At 42.1% G+C, this 17,353-nt stretch overlaps 1 protein-coding gene across 1 annotated transcript in view; it reads left to right on the top strand.

Moving 5' to 3' along the window:
- Nucleotides 1-17,353, top strand: part of PLCH1 (phospholipase C, eta 1) — a 69,983-nt gene that overhangs the window by 11,359 nt on the left and 41,271 nt on the right. The window contains exons 2-3 of the mRNA XM_009884478.1: nt 14,602-14,748; nt 15,824-16,067. Coding sequence (XP_009882780.1) covers nt 14,602-14,748; nt 15,824-16,067 — 391 coding nt within the window. The remainder of the gene's footprint in view (nt 1-14,601; nt 14,749-15,823; nt 16,068-17,353) is intronic.

The following is a 17,353-nucleotide window of genomic DNA, read 5'->3' as shown; positions in this document are numbered from 1 at the left end:
CCCCAAAGTTTCAGGGGCGTTTAAAATTTTGTTTTTTTTTTTTTTTTTTTTTCCCCCCCCCCCCCCCCCCCCCCGTCACAGTGTCTATTGTGTAACTTTTTCCTAGCATGCGCCAGACAAATTCTGTCCTCTTTTATTGCTGTCACAATCTTTGAGAATACAGCTGGGGATTCCTTTGGTGCGCTGATGTAAATGTCACTGTAAAAGCCAGCCGAATAGTGAAACAATTAGGAAATGCAATAAATCAAAGATGCGAAGCATTATATACGGAGCCTACTTTATTCTTGCTGTGCTTTCCAGCACTGTGTCCCCTTGGGCTCTGTCATAAGTAAGTGCAATTTATGCAAGTCTGAATGTTTCTGCCCATTGTTCCACACCGACTACAAACCTACTGATTTCAGTAGCATTGAGTTGGCTTAAACAAGCACAGTATTTAGCCAGTAGCATGCTAATTTTTTATAGCTACTGGGAGAGTTAGTGCTCAGCATCCCGCAGGAGACTACTTGTTCTTACGAAATCAAATGCTCAGTGATGCACAGACTAAACCATTTGCATGCTTTGTGCTCTAACTGGCCTGATTCTGCAGAATGGCTGTTCCCCTTGAAGTTAGTGACAGAGATGGGAGGAGGGGGCACAAAACCTGGGGAAAAGGAATGTGGTCCACAGAGGTTCTCTCCTTCCCCCTTGCAGAGTCCCGTGTCTGCAGATGCTGGGAGTCGCTTTGGAGTGAGGGTGGTTTTTCTCTTCTGCATTCAGCCTGCGTCACTCTCCCGTTCTTTAACTGAAGTATGGTAATCCGTTCCTGACCGACCTCCCGAGGTGCCAGCAGGATTTCCTTGCGCTTGCCTATGGAGCTGTTCTTCCTAGGCGTTACGCACGCTTAATGCCTGGAGCGTCTTAATCGCTGTGCTATGCATGCATGTCTCATACCAAAAGTAGTCGCTGCTCCTGCCTTCCCGCAGCAGCAGCACAGAGCAGATGCTTCCAGCTTCACTCTCGGGCTGTGCTTTTCGGTTTTGAAGAAAGTTGCCTAGTATTGTCTCTGGATTTGTGCTTTCCTGTCTTTGTGTTATGGATCATGAAGATTTTGTCATTCATCATAAAGAGCAGTGCTGGCAATGTTCTCCTCTGCTTCTAAGGATTGCTTTCCAAATGTTTTAGCTCTGGAGACATGAAGATTAAATTGAGGCTTTCCTGCCGTGTGAATTTCCATTCTACTTGCCAATAATGCATGAGTTACAAATTTAATGGCAGACCTTGAAGTATATAAAAATTTAAGTCCAGAAAAAGGTAAGGATGTTTGAGTTTGGAATTACTGTAGGAGGAGCTCATAATGTTTCTGGAAGTGCTTATAGAAAAATTGGGTAACTTTAGCCTTGTGATTGGTAAGTTACATACATACAATATTTATGTGGGCATTATTAGTATGAAATATATATGTATAGATATTCCTGAATATTTAAGAGGAAAACTTTGTATTTTTGTATTGACTTGAAAGTACATTTCTCCATGAAAACATGTATGTGAGATACTGCTTCTATGATATGGACAAACTGCACTTGTGTGTTATTTTAAATTATTACAAATGTATTTGCTTTTTAAAAAAAACATTCTTGACCTTTTCATCTATTGGTCATTTTACTGTGACATACCTTTTTACGGAAAAGGGTTTCTGGCTTTTTTTTTTCTAGTAGCATTTATGAATGGTATAACAGATATGCAAATGATGTGTGAAATTCTGATCAAACTGCATTGGATTGAAAGACGTCTTTTCAAGAATTGTAGGAGGATGATATAAAGGAAGACATCTTGAATAACTTTTTTCAGTAACTTGTAGTTTATAATGTCTGATTTTCTTCAATTTAAGGCAGTGCTGGATGGGAAGTGGTAATTAGTTTAAGCCTCTAAGTGAGTACATAGAGTAAATGCTGTAAAGAGAAGGAGAAGTTGTGGTAGATAAAGTTTATTTTTGTATTTTGCTCATCCTTAATGATGTTGGGTTATGTGCTTTTAAAGAAAAAACTTACAAGATACATTTAGCAAAGAACTGGCTTGTCGAAATTGGGTAGTTCAGAAGACATTTTGTAACAGGATTATCTATAATTTAAAAACAAACTAATCTAAACTAAAGCCTCCAAAAGCCAAAGTATGGATCATACTTTGAAATATCATTTTGCCCACTATGAAACATGTTAAAAAAACTTAAGGGCAGTGTCGGTATATACGGATTTATTTTTTTTTCTTTGTATTTAGCATGTATGATTTTATTTGATAAATAATTTTAAACTAGAGAAAGTTACTGGAAATAGACACAGCTATGGTATAAGAAATTGAGACTATTTTAAGAAAAAGTCAGTTATTTGTATATCCTCTCAGGGAAGGGCCTCCTGTGTTGGAGTTGGTATGCTACAGTTCCAAATGCTGTATTTTTATTTTGAGGTTTTGGTTACACAAAACTCTACATTAAGCTTTGATGCATATGGTTAGGTAAAGGAGACCAGGTGTTACTCCATCTGCTTTCTGAGACGCAGAAGGTAATGGATATGTCCCCATTTAATAATTTACAAGAGCTAGCTTATTTGAAGGAGGTTTTTGGAACAGTGCTAGAAGAAAAGCATCAGGTTTAACATGTAAAGCTCATGTAAATATGTGTGTATGTGTAGATAAACACAATTCATACCAATGTACTCAGTTGATGGTAAAGTTCTGTTTGAGGACATTTTGCAGTCTCTTTTCCTTAGCCAGATATAATAGCAACTGCCAAATTTCTGTTAATCTCTGAGTTAGTAGCACTGCCATTTCTGTCTGGTGGAGGTGGTTAAAGGATGCAGAAGCAACGAGTACAACTCGGTGTCCCTTGCGTTCAGGTTTGGCTGCTTTGGTGGCACTGCAGCAGTGGGGTCACGCTGGGCTCCCAGGGTGACACAGTACTGCGCAAGCACACTTTGGATGGCATGAATATATTCACATGCTTGGATGGTGGAAGAAGGCAGAGTGCCTGATCTCCCCCTTATTAAGGGTAGTAGTTACATTAGCCTGCTGGCACTGATACTGATAACAGCAGGATCACACTCCTCGCACAATTTATGCACGTAAGAGTGCTCGTATGATAGAGCCTGGATAAAGGGATAATTCAACAAGCAGGTGCCATTGCTGGCCGATCGTCTGACCCGGCTCCGCAATGAGCGCATGCAAGAAGCAGCAGCTACGCGCCTGCCAGCGATTTGGCCGTAAGTTTGTACGTGACTGCAAATCACTGAATGGGAAAGACTCTTGTGCTCAAAGAGGTATCAGCAGTGGGATGTTAGCTGGCATGGCACAGGAGGACCAGTACAGAGTTCCCTTGGTTATGGGTCTGGGACTTCGGCTGATGGGTAGTGGTACTTTGTAGTTATCTTCTTGTGCTGTAGCAGAACACTAGGGTTACAGTCAGTACAGCTAAGCAGAGAAACAGCAGTGAACTGCACTGCATTTCATTCACAGGGACAGTTGCAGCAGCCTTTTTAAAGGCCATTATTAGTGCTTATTTGGGACTGTTGTATCTTTGAATCTATCCAAGCACCTATTAAACAAGTATGAAGTCCCCAACATAAGAAGGACATGGATCTGTTGGAGCGGGGCCAGAGGAGGCCCCGGAGATGCTGGGAGGGCTGGAGCCCCTCTGCTGGGAGGACAGGCTGGGAGAGGTGGGGGGGTTCAGCCTGGAGAAGAGAAGGCCAAAAAGGGGAGAGCTCAGAGCCCCTTCCAGTGCCTAAAGGGGCTCCAGGAGAGCTGGGGAGGGACTCTGGGTCAGGGAGGGGAGCTGTGGGACGAGGGGGAACGGTTTTACACTGAAAGAGGGGAGATTGAGATGAGATATGAGGAATGAATTCTCTCCTGTGCGGGTGGTGATCCCCTGGGGCAGGTTGCCCTGAGAAGCTGTGGCTGCCCCATCCCTGGAGGTGTTCAAGGCCAGGTTGGACGGGGCTTGGAGCAACCTGGGCTGGGGGGAGGTGTCTCTGTCCAGGGCAGGGGGCTTGGAACAAGATGCTCTTCAAGGTTCCTTCCAACCCAAACCATTCTACAATTCTATGATTCTGTGAAGTATAGACTTTAGCATAGTGATACATAAAGGAATTGACTCAGAACATCTGAGTAGATGTTGAAGACATTAACCTCCCTCCTCCCGCGAAAAACTTTGTCTTCCACAGGTTTAATTCCAATAATAGCTTAAATCTACCACAGCATTATATACCCTCAGAATAAATTAGTATCTGCACATGGCAGCTTTGCAAGGTTTAAAGCCTCTGGGTTATTTGGTATGTTCTGAGGATGTTATCCTGTGTGAAGAGAAACACTTCCCCTGCCAGCCTGAAAGGAGTGTTGCTGTGGTGTGGCACGGTGGAGTGCCAGTCCCTTCCATGGCACCAGTGAAGTTTCTGGGGATGCTGGAGCTGGATGCTGAAGGCTACTTGTCTCCGTTAGAGGTATCTAATCTGCTTCTGCAGGGCCAAGGGCACGGGAGACCAACTAGTAACCAGGTTACATGCTTGTTAACTACTTTGGGTTGGTGGGGTTTTTTTTGGTGCCTATGAATTAAATATAGTCTTGTTTCAATAAGTCTACAGAACACAGTCATTTTGTGAAACTGAAAAGGCTCTTGGAGTTTGCTTGATGAATTGTGCCTTTGTGAAACTATGTGACATAAACTTAAAACTGCTAAAGGAACTCTTTCACTGTTTTGATGACGGTTGAAATGGCCAAATGCTATATTGGGATCAACTCTAATGGTGTCGTGGCATGCAGTAGCCTGGTGAAACCTGGGGTTGGGGAAGGGAGCTTCCTGCGAGAGAAGTTCACAGCTTTTTACAGCACTAAGCCTACCTGCAGGAGGAAATATGTGTGCTTATTCTTCCTCTTTACCATATATTTTGAAGTAGTCCCTTAAGAAGCTCATGTCTTAGAGGACAGCCTGTTAGTATGCAGGCAGCATTTTGTGCTGGTATGTGTGCTCCTGGGATGACTGAAAATGAAGTTATGGGAAACCATCGGCTGGCTTTTCTTATACAAGTGACAGGAAACCCAGCTGTAGGTGAGGAAGTCTGTGCCTGTTCTGTGTCGGGTTATTGGTATCCTCAGCAGTATAACAGATAACTGGCTTGGAGGCATTTTCACATGTTACCAGTAGAAACATTGATCAGCGTGAAACTCGGATGCACAAAGCATCATTATTTTCAGTAATAAAATTACTTTGGTGTTTGGGACTGTCAATTTATTGTTTGTCCACAGATGACTCACTGTTGGTGACTTGCACCGAGGTAATTTGAGAATAGAATAGATAAACATGTTTCTTTAGCAAAATGTCTGTTTCTGAGGAGTGTGAATAAATTAGTTCATATCATCAGTTGCACTGTAGTCTTCATTCATTACTTTTAAAGGTTAATTAACTCCACCTTCAGTTCTACTCTGCTTTTTCCCCTCCTACTCTCTATTGGAGCCCCAGATGTGAATTTATTTGGCAGCCTGAAGGGGAAGCAATGCTCCCTCCAGCCCAGCTGCTGTCACAGCCCAGTGTGATGAGCGAGCTCCAGGTCCTGGGGACTGGATCCCTCCTCCACCCACTTCATCCTACAGCTACAGCTGTTCTTGTGCCCTGTGATTTATTCCCCTCACCAGGCTGTGATGCTGTACAGGTGCCAAGATTGCTGTGACATATTGCTATTTGCTGATAAATTTGCAGCCATCAGAATTCACTGTTTGTGCTGAAGCTGGGACAGTTTATCCTCTGCACATCTCCTGTGTGGAGACAGGAGCAAGCTTTGTGCAGGGTATTCTGGTGGGGTTTTTCTATTTTTCTTTTGTTGAAGAAGTTAAAGGTGGGGTAACATAAAAGAATGGCATATTTTTTTTTGGTGGGGGAGTGTGAGGGGATCTGACCCAGCTCAATATGTTGCAGTGGGAATTGTATTTCACTGAAGTCCTGGGTAGTACATAAAGGATCGAGGAACAGGGGTGACATTTGATACTGTACAACAAAGGCAGGCTTAGAACAAGACATGCTTGGTTCTTGCTCATGTGATCCTTCTTTATGTACTTATTGATTTTTAGAGGGCAGACATGGGGTTCTGGAAGAGAAAGCTTGTTGCTTACTGTTTTCCACTGACCTCTACATCCAGAGGTGTAGCTTCTGGGCTGCCTTTCAGACTGTTCTTTACGGGTTGCTGTGAGGCCTCACAGGAGCTCCTGTCTTAGCACTGCGGAGGAGCACGGACGGGTGACTCAGCTGAGCTCCTCTGAGTGAGTTACTGCCATCCTTTCTGCTACCTGAGCAAAAGCTTGCCTAGCTAAGGGGAGACCTTAGGGTTTCCCTTGGAGACATGGCCGCAGACCCACACAATGATGTCTCGTTCTCCCTGTGAATGGTTATGGCAGTGTGAGGATGCTGCACAAGAAGCCCTTTGACAAGCAAAGAAGCCCTTTGCTTGTCCTGAAACCTGCTGCTGAGACTACCACAGCAGCACACACAGACCTGCTCTCTCATCCTCCCTGTTGGCAGGTGTAGTGGAAACTATCCTCCTCCGTTTCTGTCTGCTGCTTCTTCCACTTGCTCTGTAGTGTCGCAATCAATTGCTGTGCCCTCCCTGCTGAGGGATCCTCACGCAATAATGAGGATTAGGATGTGCAAACTTGTTAACCGTGTTTGCTTAATAAATCTGTGTTCCTTGTTCACTCTATTGATGTGACAATGTGTTTTGGCAGTTTGCCATGTCTGTGGGTAAATGATTGTGCTTTTCAGTGTTGATACAGGACTACTTCCATAGTCTTAATGGAAAACTTACAGTCCTCAGTCATGCTGGGTTGCAGTGGCACCAGAGCTCTCAAAGTGAACAGCTTTGCAGTGTCTTTCTGAAGAAAAAAGAAGAGATGTCAGAGATCTTTATTGTATTTCAGGAACCAGTAGCAGTAACATCCCCCTGTAAGCTGTCAGACAGTCTCTTGGCTCTGCGTTGGCAGGTGGTGGCCTGTCAAAGGTGCTTCTTTATGGACAAGACTTAGAACTGGGGTCCCGCAGCCTTGTCACCCCTCAGACCTTCAGATGCTTCAGCAGCGGCAGTGTGATAGAATGAAACCTGGGCTAATTTCCTGAAGATAATAATTAGAAGTCTGCTGAGCTAGCAGAAGGAAGGTATCCTCGAGCAGAGGTGGAAAACGTGCATTATTCATTGTATCTGGGGACGGCTCTCAGACTTCAGTTGCTACGCTGAAGTTGCAGGTCTCAAAAAAGGGGATCGCAGGCCCTGTAAATAAGGCACTGTCCTGGCAAGTCATCTTCTTCATTGCACAGTATGCCGTAAAAGATAGTCTCACTGTAGGAACAAAACTTATGATTAAGGATCACCGAAACTCTTTTGGGATTGTACTGTAGTGCCAGGGCTTGCTTTGATGCTTCTGATTCCTTTCTGATCTCTAAGGGCAAAAGAGGAGGGGGCTTAGCCTGGAAAAGGGCTCTGGGGGCTCCCATGGCACACATAACTAATTACTGTCAAGGATCAGCTGCAGAGAAGGCATATAGCAAAGACATTTCACTTGTAATACGGAAATGAGTTAAACTGATCGTCCTGGAAGCGTTAAGCTAGCAGTCTCGATATTGTAGGCTGAAACAGCAGTTACTGTGAAATAGGTATTGCTCAAATATAACTTCTGGGAGCTACTACTCCCAAGGTTTTGGTTTCCTTTTTTGGGGGGGAGTGTGGGGATGGGTCCTTTTTTTTTTTTTTTTTTGAAAGAAAAAAAAGACAACAGCAGACAGTTCCCAGACCTACCTACAGAGTTAAAACTATGCTGATAGATTTTGGATTTTTTGTTTGTTTCTTTTTATTTTTTTTACCCTTCTAGCTAGTATATGTTTTGCTCTTGAGCTTCACCCCTTTTCTTGTTTCCATATCATTTAGTGAATTTACAAGCATGTTTTTACATTACAAGCAAGTGAATTTACAAGTTGTTTTTCAGATCTTCATTGATTGTAAACCATTCACAATTGTTTTGAGGAGTCACAGTTTGTGTTTGGCTGGTTACTCTACTTGTTTTGATTCTCCACCTTCTGGAGGGTTGAAATGAAATGCAAGGGCCAGCTGAAAAGCGTGCAGGTAAGGACTAGCCTCAGCCCTTGGTGTCTCTGCAGGTTGTGTGTGATGTCCTTGAGGATTTCTTGAGATTTGCAGAAGTGTGAGAGAGCATCCATCTCATGTCCGTGGACTTCACAGAGATTATGATTAAATCCACTGTAAGAAGCTTAATGTAAAATTCCCTGAGGGGCTGGAAGAGTTGCTGCAAAGCAAATTAAAATCTGGCATAAAATATGAGATGTGGCTATTAAAAATAGTCCTGACTGGGGCCGCGGATTCCCCCAGACCTGCAGCAGCAGTCTCTGCTCTCCTGGGCTTTTCAGCTGTTGTGTAACAAAACGGTACCCAACAATGTGATGGCATTAGTGGTAAGCTGCGTGGTGTGCTGGATATTAGTGCTGTTCTATGGGATTTAGATAAAGTGTGCTCTCTGGGGGATGGAGGTAGGGAGTAAATGGCTTTTAATGGCGTTAGCATAAAGGCAAACTTACAGCACACTCGTGATAAATAAATGATGCAAAACAGGGTGATGAGAAAAGTTCAGACAACTGAGAATGTTGGGTTTGGTGGTTTGTGGGTTTTGTTGTTGTTTTGTTTTGGTTTTGTGGTTTTTTTGGGGGGTAGGGGTGTGTGTGATTGCATCTGGAGTGTCTTTACCACTTGGGTCATTATAGTTTATAGAATCATAGAGTTGTCTGGGTTGGAAGGGACCTTTGAGATCACCAAGTCCAACCATCAACCTAACGCTGCCAAAAACCACCACTAAACCATGTCCATCAGCACCACGTTTAGCTGCATACTGTTCTCTAGTTCAGGGGTGTGTGTACTTTTTTTCTTTGCACGTTTCTTCAATGCCTGCTTCTGGGAATGTGCATCCATGTCAGTAAAAAATGGACTCCGAGCTGGATCCAGGTACATGATTCCTGTGATGGGAACATGCTGTGACTCCTTTGTCAACCACCAACCATCTACTTTTTGGATAACAGCCTCACTTAGAGTTCAGTTTCTGGAATTTCGGGGTTTTAGAATCTGAAAATTTGAAAGAAGTACTATGGTGGCATTTGGGGGTTTAAATAAAGTAAGACAACCCAAGCTTTCCATAGCGTAAGAGCAGTCACCCTAAGGTGAAGCATAGGATCCTGTTCTGGTTCTTGGGATACTGCAGCAGAGTGAATCACAGGAGATGTCTGTGGTCATGGGGATGGGAACAGCACATGGTGGTGATGATGGGGGGTGGTGGTGTCTTTTGGCTCTTCCCTTATCTGAAGAGAGAACAAACAATATGCCTGCAAAGTATATAGTAAACCCAGCAATACTGAATGTAGGGGAGAAGAGCTGATGTTGCAGTTGAAAAAGTAACTCCTGCATTTTATGGGTTTCTTTTATCTCCTCAAGCTTAATGTTGGCTTAATGCAGTTTGCATACAATTTAGAAACACAGTTTATATCCTCTTTCATAATTATACTTCTCATTGTTTGCTAATGCTCTTTATACATTATTTAATCTTTTTGTTTTGTCAGATGGCTGTACCATTAAGTCCATAAAAGCAAGACATGAGACCAAACCTTTTTCTCTTTTTGTTGCACTTTGAAATATTAATTTCTTAACATATAGAGGTATATCAGGGAAAAATAAGAAAGACCTGTTTTTGTGGACAACAGTAAAAATTTGCTTTGATCTTTGATTTAAAAAAAAAAAAAATCTGTCTCTCAACTTCAGGGTGTAATTTTAATATTCAGTTTTAGGATGCTGTTACTAAAGCTATTAAATATTCACATTCTACTGTCTTAGTTTTGCTAAGGGCCGACTGTGAATTTACTAAGGGTTTGCTGTGAACATTTGAGCTGTTTGCATGTAGCAGTTGCGCACGCTGCCCCTTGCAAAAATAGATTTTACTGGCTGTCCTCAAATTGCATTAATAACTTATTGTTTAAAGACCTCTGTACATTGTCTAATGGCTTTCTTGTGCTGTCTCACGGAAGTTGATGAGAACACGGGTGTGATTGTGCTGCGGGTGAGCCGAGTGCCGTGGAGGGCACAGCGAAACCACGAGCTCAGGAGTTGGGGTAACCGGGCAAGCCTAGGTGCGGCGTTGGCTGCTGCCTGTGGGCGATGGGGCAGCTGGTGGTCACCACATCTCAGCCGGCCTCCTCGGGGTGCTGGTGCTGCTCCCGCGCGGTGCCTGCCTCTTGGCTCCAGTTGCCGAGTGACCAGCATATTTATTTGTTCTTGGATGAACATGTTTTATGGGGAGTAGATGTGTGTTTCACTGCTGTGAATGCACATCAAAGTGCATTTCTATTTTACTGAAAGTGCTGCCAGGGATAATGTTTTAATTCCCTAAATATTTTCCTTCTAGTATCAACTAAAGGGTCCTGCATGCCTTAAACACTTTCTGGTAAAGCACAACAGCAGGCAGATGTGCATATCATGACTATCACTGTTGAGAATTAAAACAAATTAATTGCAAGCTATTGAAAAACAGGGCTCATATGGGGAAGGGCTGTTAAACCTGTGAACAGAGCTGTAACTTTTTGTGACAGATTCTCGCAGGGCGCAGTGCTAAGCTATTCCCTGGTTATTAAAGACCTGATTGCACATGGGGATAGATTAGAGCAGAGTTGGACGGAAGGTAGCGCTGGCTGATTTGGGGCGGATTAGAGTGCTTTTTGAACGTAAGGCCACGTATGGTTAGCGGTCAGAGTTCCAGCTTAGTGTTCCCAGGCAGCAGCTTGATTTATTCAGCGGTGAGGAGCAGTGTTGTCAGGTAGAATAAATAGCATCTGCCTAACGTGCAAGATTTCAAGTAACGTCTGGACTTACCAGGGGCTCGGATGGCTTTCCTCCTGGCTTCAGAGGTCTACCATGTGCTGGGGAGTGTGGCCACTTCAGAAAAAGTCCAGCTGGCACATATGGGTTTGTATCTGGTTCACCGTTCGATAGAGAAGCAGCTCCTTCTGACAAGGAGATGTATCTTCTACTAAGAATGGTTATCATTGCTTGAACTAAAAATTAAAAAATGCTCTTTGAATTCAGGTCTGGTTTGCTTTAAATGGTTATTCTGTGAGGAAAAAAATAGACTGGTATTTCAATATTATTAAAACCCATTAAACTACAGGATGTCTGTTTGGATGGGTTTAGACTGTCGAGAATAAGTTTGCATAACTCTAGAAACAAGTGACTTTGTAGTTTCCAGGGTTTTTTCATTTGAAAGTAAAGCTTTAAATATGCAATGCATAAAAATAATATTTTATTTGACTTTCCAGAATAATTAACATTCTTTATTCTTGTAACACATAAACTACATTGTATTCTAGTTTAACTTAATTCATTTTCAGACTTTTGGCAAAAAAGGCACAGCTAGTCCTCACATTAGAAAAATACCATATAATGGAAGCCATATCTTGCTTTCTCAAATTTTAATATATGCCTGCATCAAGGAGCTGCTTCATTTACTTAGTATTCGTGATTTATCTAGAGGATTAAATGTTTTTCTGGAACCGGTTTTCCTATTCCGTAGTGAAAGCATTCTTGAATTGCTTTTCTGGAGCTTTATTCTGAATTGCCTCTGTTCAATAACTTCAACTTATTCAGATGCTAATGTGCAGTGTCTATCTCTCGTGAATGTCTGGCTAGAGACCGAAATTAGCATATTAGGAATAGATTTGAAAAAAATTGTTTCTTTGTGTGCTTATATTTCATAAATAGCGTAAAGGAGAGGATGGCGTATTTTATAAATGGTTTCCAGAGTTGAAATCCAGTGGGCCTTTGGATGGTGTGGTATTTCTATTACCATAGTCTTTTCTTTATAGTCGATTCTTTCTGTTATTAACACCTACACAGTAGGGATGATGCAATGAACTTTCTTACATGTTTACTATTCTTATTTAAATGTTTGCATTCTCACGGGATTTTCTTAGGACTGGAAAAGTGCAAGCAGAAAAGATGGTGCTTATTTGGGCACTAGACTTATTGCAGGTGGCATTTGAGAAATTGAAACGTTGAGATATTTGGCAGGAACTGGATTTCTTCCGCATGTTTCTATTTGTAAAAAAAAAAAAAAAAGTTTTTTAAAATCTATTCCATATAGCTTTGATTCTGAAGTCTACCTGAAAATGTGTATGTGAAATGCATCTATAATGATTACAAATGCGATGTAGAAATATTTAGGCAATTGAAACAGTGAAGAAGAAACTGGATCGCCTTTTATGATTTCCCTCCCCTCGTGGTTTCGTTGGCTGCAATTACTGATTGTGGCCAATTTTCTGCCCCCCCCCCCCCCTTTTTTTTTTTTTTTTTTTTTTACATTAAAGAAATGTAGTTCTCTCCTGCCTTGCCTTTTACTAGCTGTCTTCAACACATCGTAGTGAAACTAGGTGGGTTTTTTTGATGGCAACTGAGCTGATGATAATAGAAAGACTTATGTGAGAATTAGTTATTTTTATAAGACTTTTATTAATAGCTGGTAGGCTTAGATGCAAAGAAGCAGATTTTCTGTGTTGAGTTAGCTTGTTGCTAAACCTCTTCCTGAGCTCAAACCCTGTTGCAATCGATCTCTCTAATAGTGAAATAAAAACATGAGTGCAGTTTGTATGCCAGGCTGATGTAGCAGTTCAGATTTGTGTATCCGCACGCACTGGTACGTCCTTTTCCTATGGAGAGCCTTATTTCTGCGCTGGAGGACACTGCTTGTCTGTTTGTTAGGCATGAACGCAAGGCAAACTTGCTCTAAACTCAGTTCCAAAGTGAAAGGCTCAGTCTCCCAAGAGAAGGGGGGTGGTGGTGTATGTATGTATATATATGTAGTAAGTTTTAGAGTCTTATTTTTGCTTGAGTTAATCTTTCCTCTTTAAGGTTCTGAGTTTTCCATCCCTGGTGGTGTAAAGGCCTGTCTTCTGGTACTTTGTGCCTCTTCAGATACATACAAGTTAAAACAGCCACAGTTAACATGTGGATACTGTATAACATCTGTTTCTGGCTTGATTTATGGTACTTTTCTGGCTCATCTTAAAGCAGTTCCAAACTCGCCTATTCATTTGGTATGTGTGATGATTCAGGGAAGGACATATATTTATGGACATAATAACAGACAAATTTATTGCACTCATGCACATCTGTCATGCTTTCAGAAGTTTTGGTTCTGTTCAGCTCAACCCGAGTCCTCTCATTCCCCCAAGAAAGACAACAACTCAGCAAAACCACCACTTCTGATGCAGTGATTTGATGTGGCGTTTGGCTTGCCAACAAAAAGGGCTTTGTGCGAGGGAGCGGGGGAAGTTGTTCCAGCGACACCGGGCTGTTCGTCCCATGTTTGAGTAATGTTTAGGGAGCTGCTCTGACCGAGGCTGACCCAGAGGCGCTTTGGAAGGAGCAGTAGGCTTGTTCTCCTTCATTGACGGCCTCGGGGCTGTGTGGGTCTGCTGGAAGACGTATTCTGACCGCGCTTCTGCGGTGGAGATGAACTGAGCAGGGCCACCACGACCTGCACTGTGGGGTTTCAGCTGGCGCCGAGTGCACTGCAGCTTGTGCCGTTCGCTGTGGGAGCTAAGGAGGTGTCAGAAGGCGAGAGAATAAATCCCAGCGCTGGCAGAGAGGAGTGGGAGGGTGCATTAGTCTTTGTTGTGATACCGAGACTAGCACTGAAGAGAGAAGTGGTGAAGAGAAGGGTGATAAGAAGAAATAAAGACAGACCGAGATAGTATTTGGGAGCCAGCCAGAGTGTAAACAAATCAACTGGGAGGTGAATTTGGAGTGATATCAAGTGAGGAGAGGCTGTGAATGGATAAAAACAGGAGAAGGTAATTTAAGAGCATGGATATATACTGAGATCAAGAGGAAATGTTATCTTGATCCTAGTGTTTGGAAAACTGTAGGAGGGAAAATGTGAGATGAAATGGAAGAGATGGGTCTATTTTAGTCAAAACATAGAGAAACAAAGCCTTATCATCCCGGATGGGATGGGTGGATAAAAGGAAGTCTTCACAGTGTGTGCTTGAAATTTGGTAGCAGGATAGAGAGGGTGTAAATGTGTGTGGTAGGGAGGAGGGATTTGTGTATTTATAATTCCCTTAAGCAGTTCTAACAGTGTCAAAAGCACAAGATACAAACTAAAGGATTACGGAGCCCAAAGGAGTATAAAGTTTGAATGATAAACTCACCATTCAAAGTTTGTGGAGTGCTGGGATTTAAAATTACAGTACTGTGTATAATATTAATATAAAAATATTTAAATGAAATAAGCATGGAACAACTATAAATTGTTTTTCTTTTCTTTCCTTGCTTCCTTTGTTGTGAAGTTGTTTTGACAGATATTTTTTTTTCTAAATATTATTTTCCTATGTGGAGAAGCTGGTAGTGAAGAAGAAGAAATAGCATGTCTCACACAGCAATGACTAGTTTCTGTCATTAAAGGTGCAAGTCAAAAATTTTATGTGCTTGGCAGATGTTGGAAAGCCAGTAAGTCATTTAGTGGAATTTATTTTGTTCTGCTTCACAGTTGAAAGATGCATGAGTGTTATGCAGTCTGGGACTCAGATGGTTAAGCTGAAGAGTGGAACCAAAGGGCTAGTTCGTCTCTTCTACCTGGATGAGCACAGGACCTGCATCCGATGGAGACCATCCAGAAAAAGCGAAAAGGCAAAAAGTAAACTTTTAATATTTGTTTTCATTTCTTGGGCAGTTCAGTATTAGAATGTGAATTGCAGAGGGAAAACTGGACAATATTTTTTTTTTGATCAATTGAATGAATGCTTTTTGATGCTTATTTTAAATGTGATGTGATACTTACATGAAGGTTTTCAAGAGTGTGAATAGAGTTTACCCACCTACTAAAAGTTCAGGATTATGAAAGGAAGGGGAGTATAGTTCAGTCAGATGTCATCATCTTCCACAGGTTTCTAAGAATTATAAGCAAACTGAAGAGTGACTTGATAACAAACTATGCTGAGCTCTTTTCAATGTATACGTCACAAATTTAAATACAGAACCTGGAAAAGTTTAGATTAAGGTTCCTTAATCTTAACTGTGATAATTTTCTTTAGGCGTTATTACATCTTGAAGTTGTTGTGTAGCCTTATTTCTCATTGACACTTTCTGCTGCAGTGTTTTAAATTGGAAATTGAAATTAGTGGTTTATTGGATAAAATAAGGACTATAAATTCACAGAACTGTGATGGATGCTTGAGATTAAAACCAAGCAGTTGGGAAGACCGCAAATAGTGACAGCTGATGTTTTTGGGCCAGTGTGTGGTGGCTAAGAGCCATTGCCTTGGTGTTTGGAGCCATGTTATTGGGGGCCCTGTTATCTTACCATAGGGATGCATGTTCCTCTCTTCCTACTGTAGAAAGCATGGCTGTGGTGGGAGCGATCCCTTTGGAGCTATGCAGTGTTTCACTGATTGATGGAAGACATTTGGCGTCCATCTCCTCATGCTCCCCTTTGGGTAGCCTACAGTCCTCTGATGTAGCAGGGGGCATTCAGAGAGCTTTGCTGTAACCTGCTGTAACCTGCACTGGCCTGCCTTCTAGATGTCTGCACAGTGCACATGGCACGGCCAAAGCAAGGTTAAACCTAGAAATTAAAAAGCCCTGTTGGGTGTGAACATGTAATATTAAAAAACATTTGATGATTTTTAGCCTGAATAATTCGAAATTGCTCAAAAGCAGAAATGGGGTAGATATCCAAGCATGTCAATTTTTGGTTTCCCTTTTCCCCACAGTTGTCATCGATTCCATTTACAAAGTCACCGAAGGCCGGCAGTCTGAAATCTTCCATCGCCATGCAGAGGGGAACTTTGACCCAAGCTGTTGCTTTACCATTTACCATGGCAACCACATGGAGTCACTGGATCTGATTACATCTAACCCAGAGGAAGCTCGCACCTGGATCACAGGACTGAAGTATTTGATGGCTGGAATAAGTGATGAGGACTCGCTCGCTAAGCGACAGAGAACACACGATCAGTATCCTTTTATGAGCCTGAGCTCTGGCTTTTAATTCAGTATTTCTGGCTTGTTTTTCAGTGACCTCAGCTTAGGGTGTCCTTTCATCTCCTGTGAAGTGACCAAAAACCTTGCCACTTGATTGCAGTGGAAGCCTGAGTTACAGGTTTGACATGGACACTTACCTGTGCAATAAAACTTCAGACATGGCTTAGGGACTGGATTGAACTCCACCGAAGTCAGGGGATAATCTTGCATTTTGTTAGTGAAGTTCTTATTGAAGGGTCAAAACAGTCATTTCTCGTTATGTCAATAAGTATTGACCCCAGCATGTTTTCAAGGTTTCTGTCATCTCCTGTTTGCCCAGCTGTGCTTTTATTCTTCTGCTGCAAATTGCGAGGTCCATGAGAAGATGCTGTTTTCAAGATATTGCTAATTGAAAACTTGAATTTGTTAGCCTCTGCACAGGTGAAACCCTAACGTTTTTGGGAGTCTTTCAGTAAACTGACTTGTAACTGCTAGCCATCTCTGTTTCTCTTGATCATTGTATGTCAGATATCTGTGTGTACTGCTCAGCCTCCATTGATTATCAGGAGCACAAATCTTTAAAGCTCCTTAAATGTTTGTTGTAGCCTAGTAACCAAAATGAACCTCTTGTAAAGATCGTGTCCATTGCATATTTTCTTGCACAAGTGCTGACTAGTATGTTGAATACAAAGAAAACACTTCCTCCTAAACCAAAAAAAAAAACCCAACCAACCAAACCACAAAACAAACCTGTCTTGATTAAAATTGTAACTTGTCTCTTCTGCCACATGGAAAGCTTCAGTGGTCATTTGTGAATAGTCCTTCTGGAGAATAGATACGCTTTTAGGTATTTTAATGTATATTTTCAGTGTTTAATTCTGATACAAGATAGGTACAGATCCATTTTGGGGTTATATTGCCTGGTCTGTTGCACACATACTCAGCTTGCTATATTTATCCATGACTTTTCTGAGCTGCACATATCTGCTGTATGTTCTCTACTGGTGAAACATCACTTCAATTCTTGTTTGCATTATCAAATGTGGCAGCTGGGAGACTGCCGACAAAATGACCCTGTACCACTTCCAGCTAGTGTAAGAACTTAGCAAAAGCTGCAAAGGGATATATGTGCAGAGAGGGGGTAAAAGGTGCTGGTTAGAAAGTGGAGAAGTTCAAGCAGAAAGAAGATACTGGAGCAAGCCCAGCAAACTTCGAAAACTTAAAGTACGTTCTCAGAAGAGAATCTGGTAGCAGAAAAGCTGGTATTGTGAACCTAGCTG

The sequence above is a fragment of the Charadrius vociferus genome, unplaced genomic scaffold (assembly GCF_000708025.1).
Source record: "Charadrius vociferus isolate BGI_N301 unplaced genomic scaffold, ASM70802v2 scaffold104, whole genome shotgun sequence".
NCBI lineage: Eukaryota > Metazoa > Chordata > Aves > Charadriiformes > Charadriidae > Charadrius > Charadrius vociferus.
The sequence above is the reverse complement of the archived record's forward strand: the minus strand, read 5'-3'. Positions and strand labels throughout refer to the sequence as shown.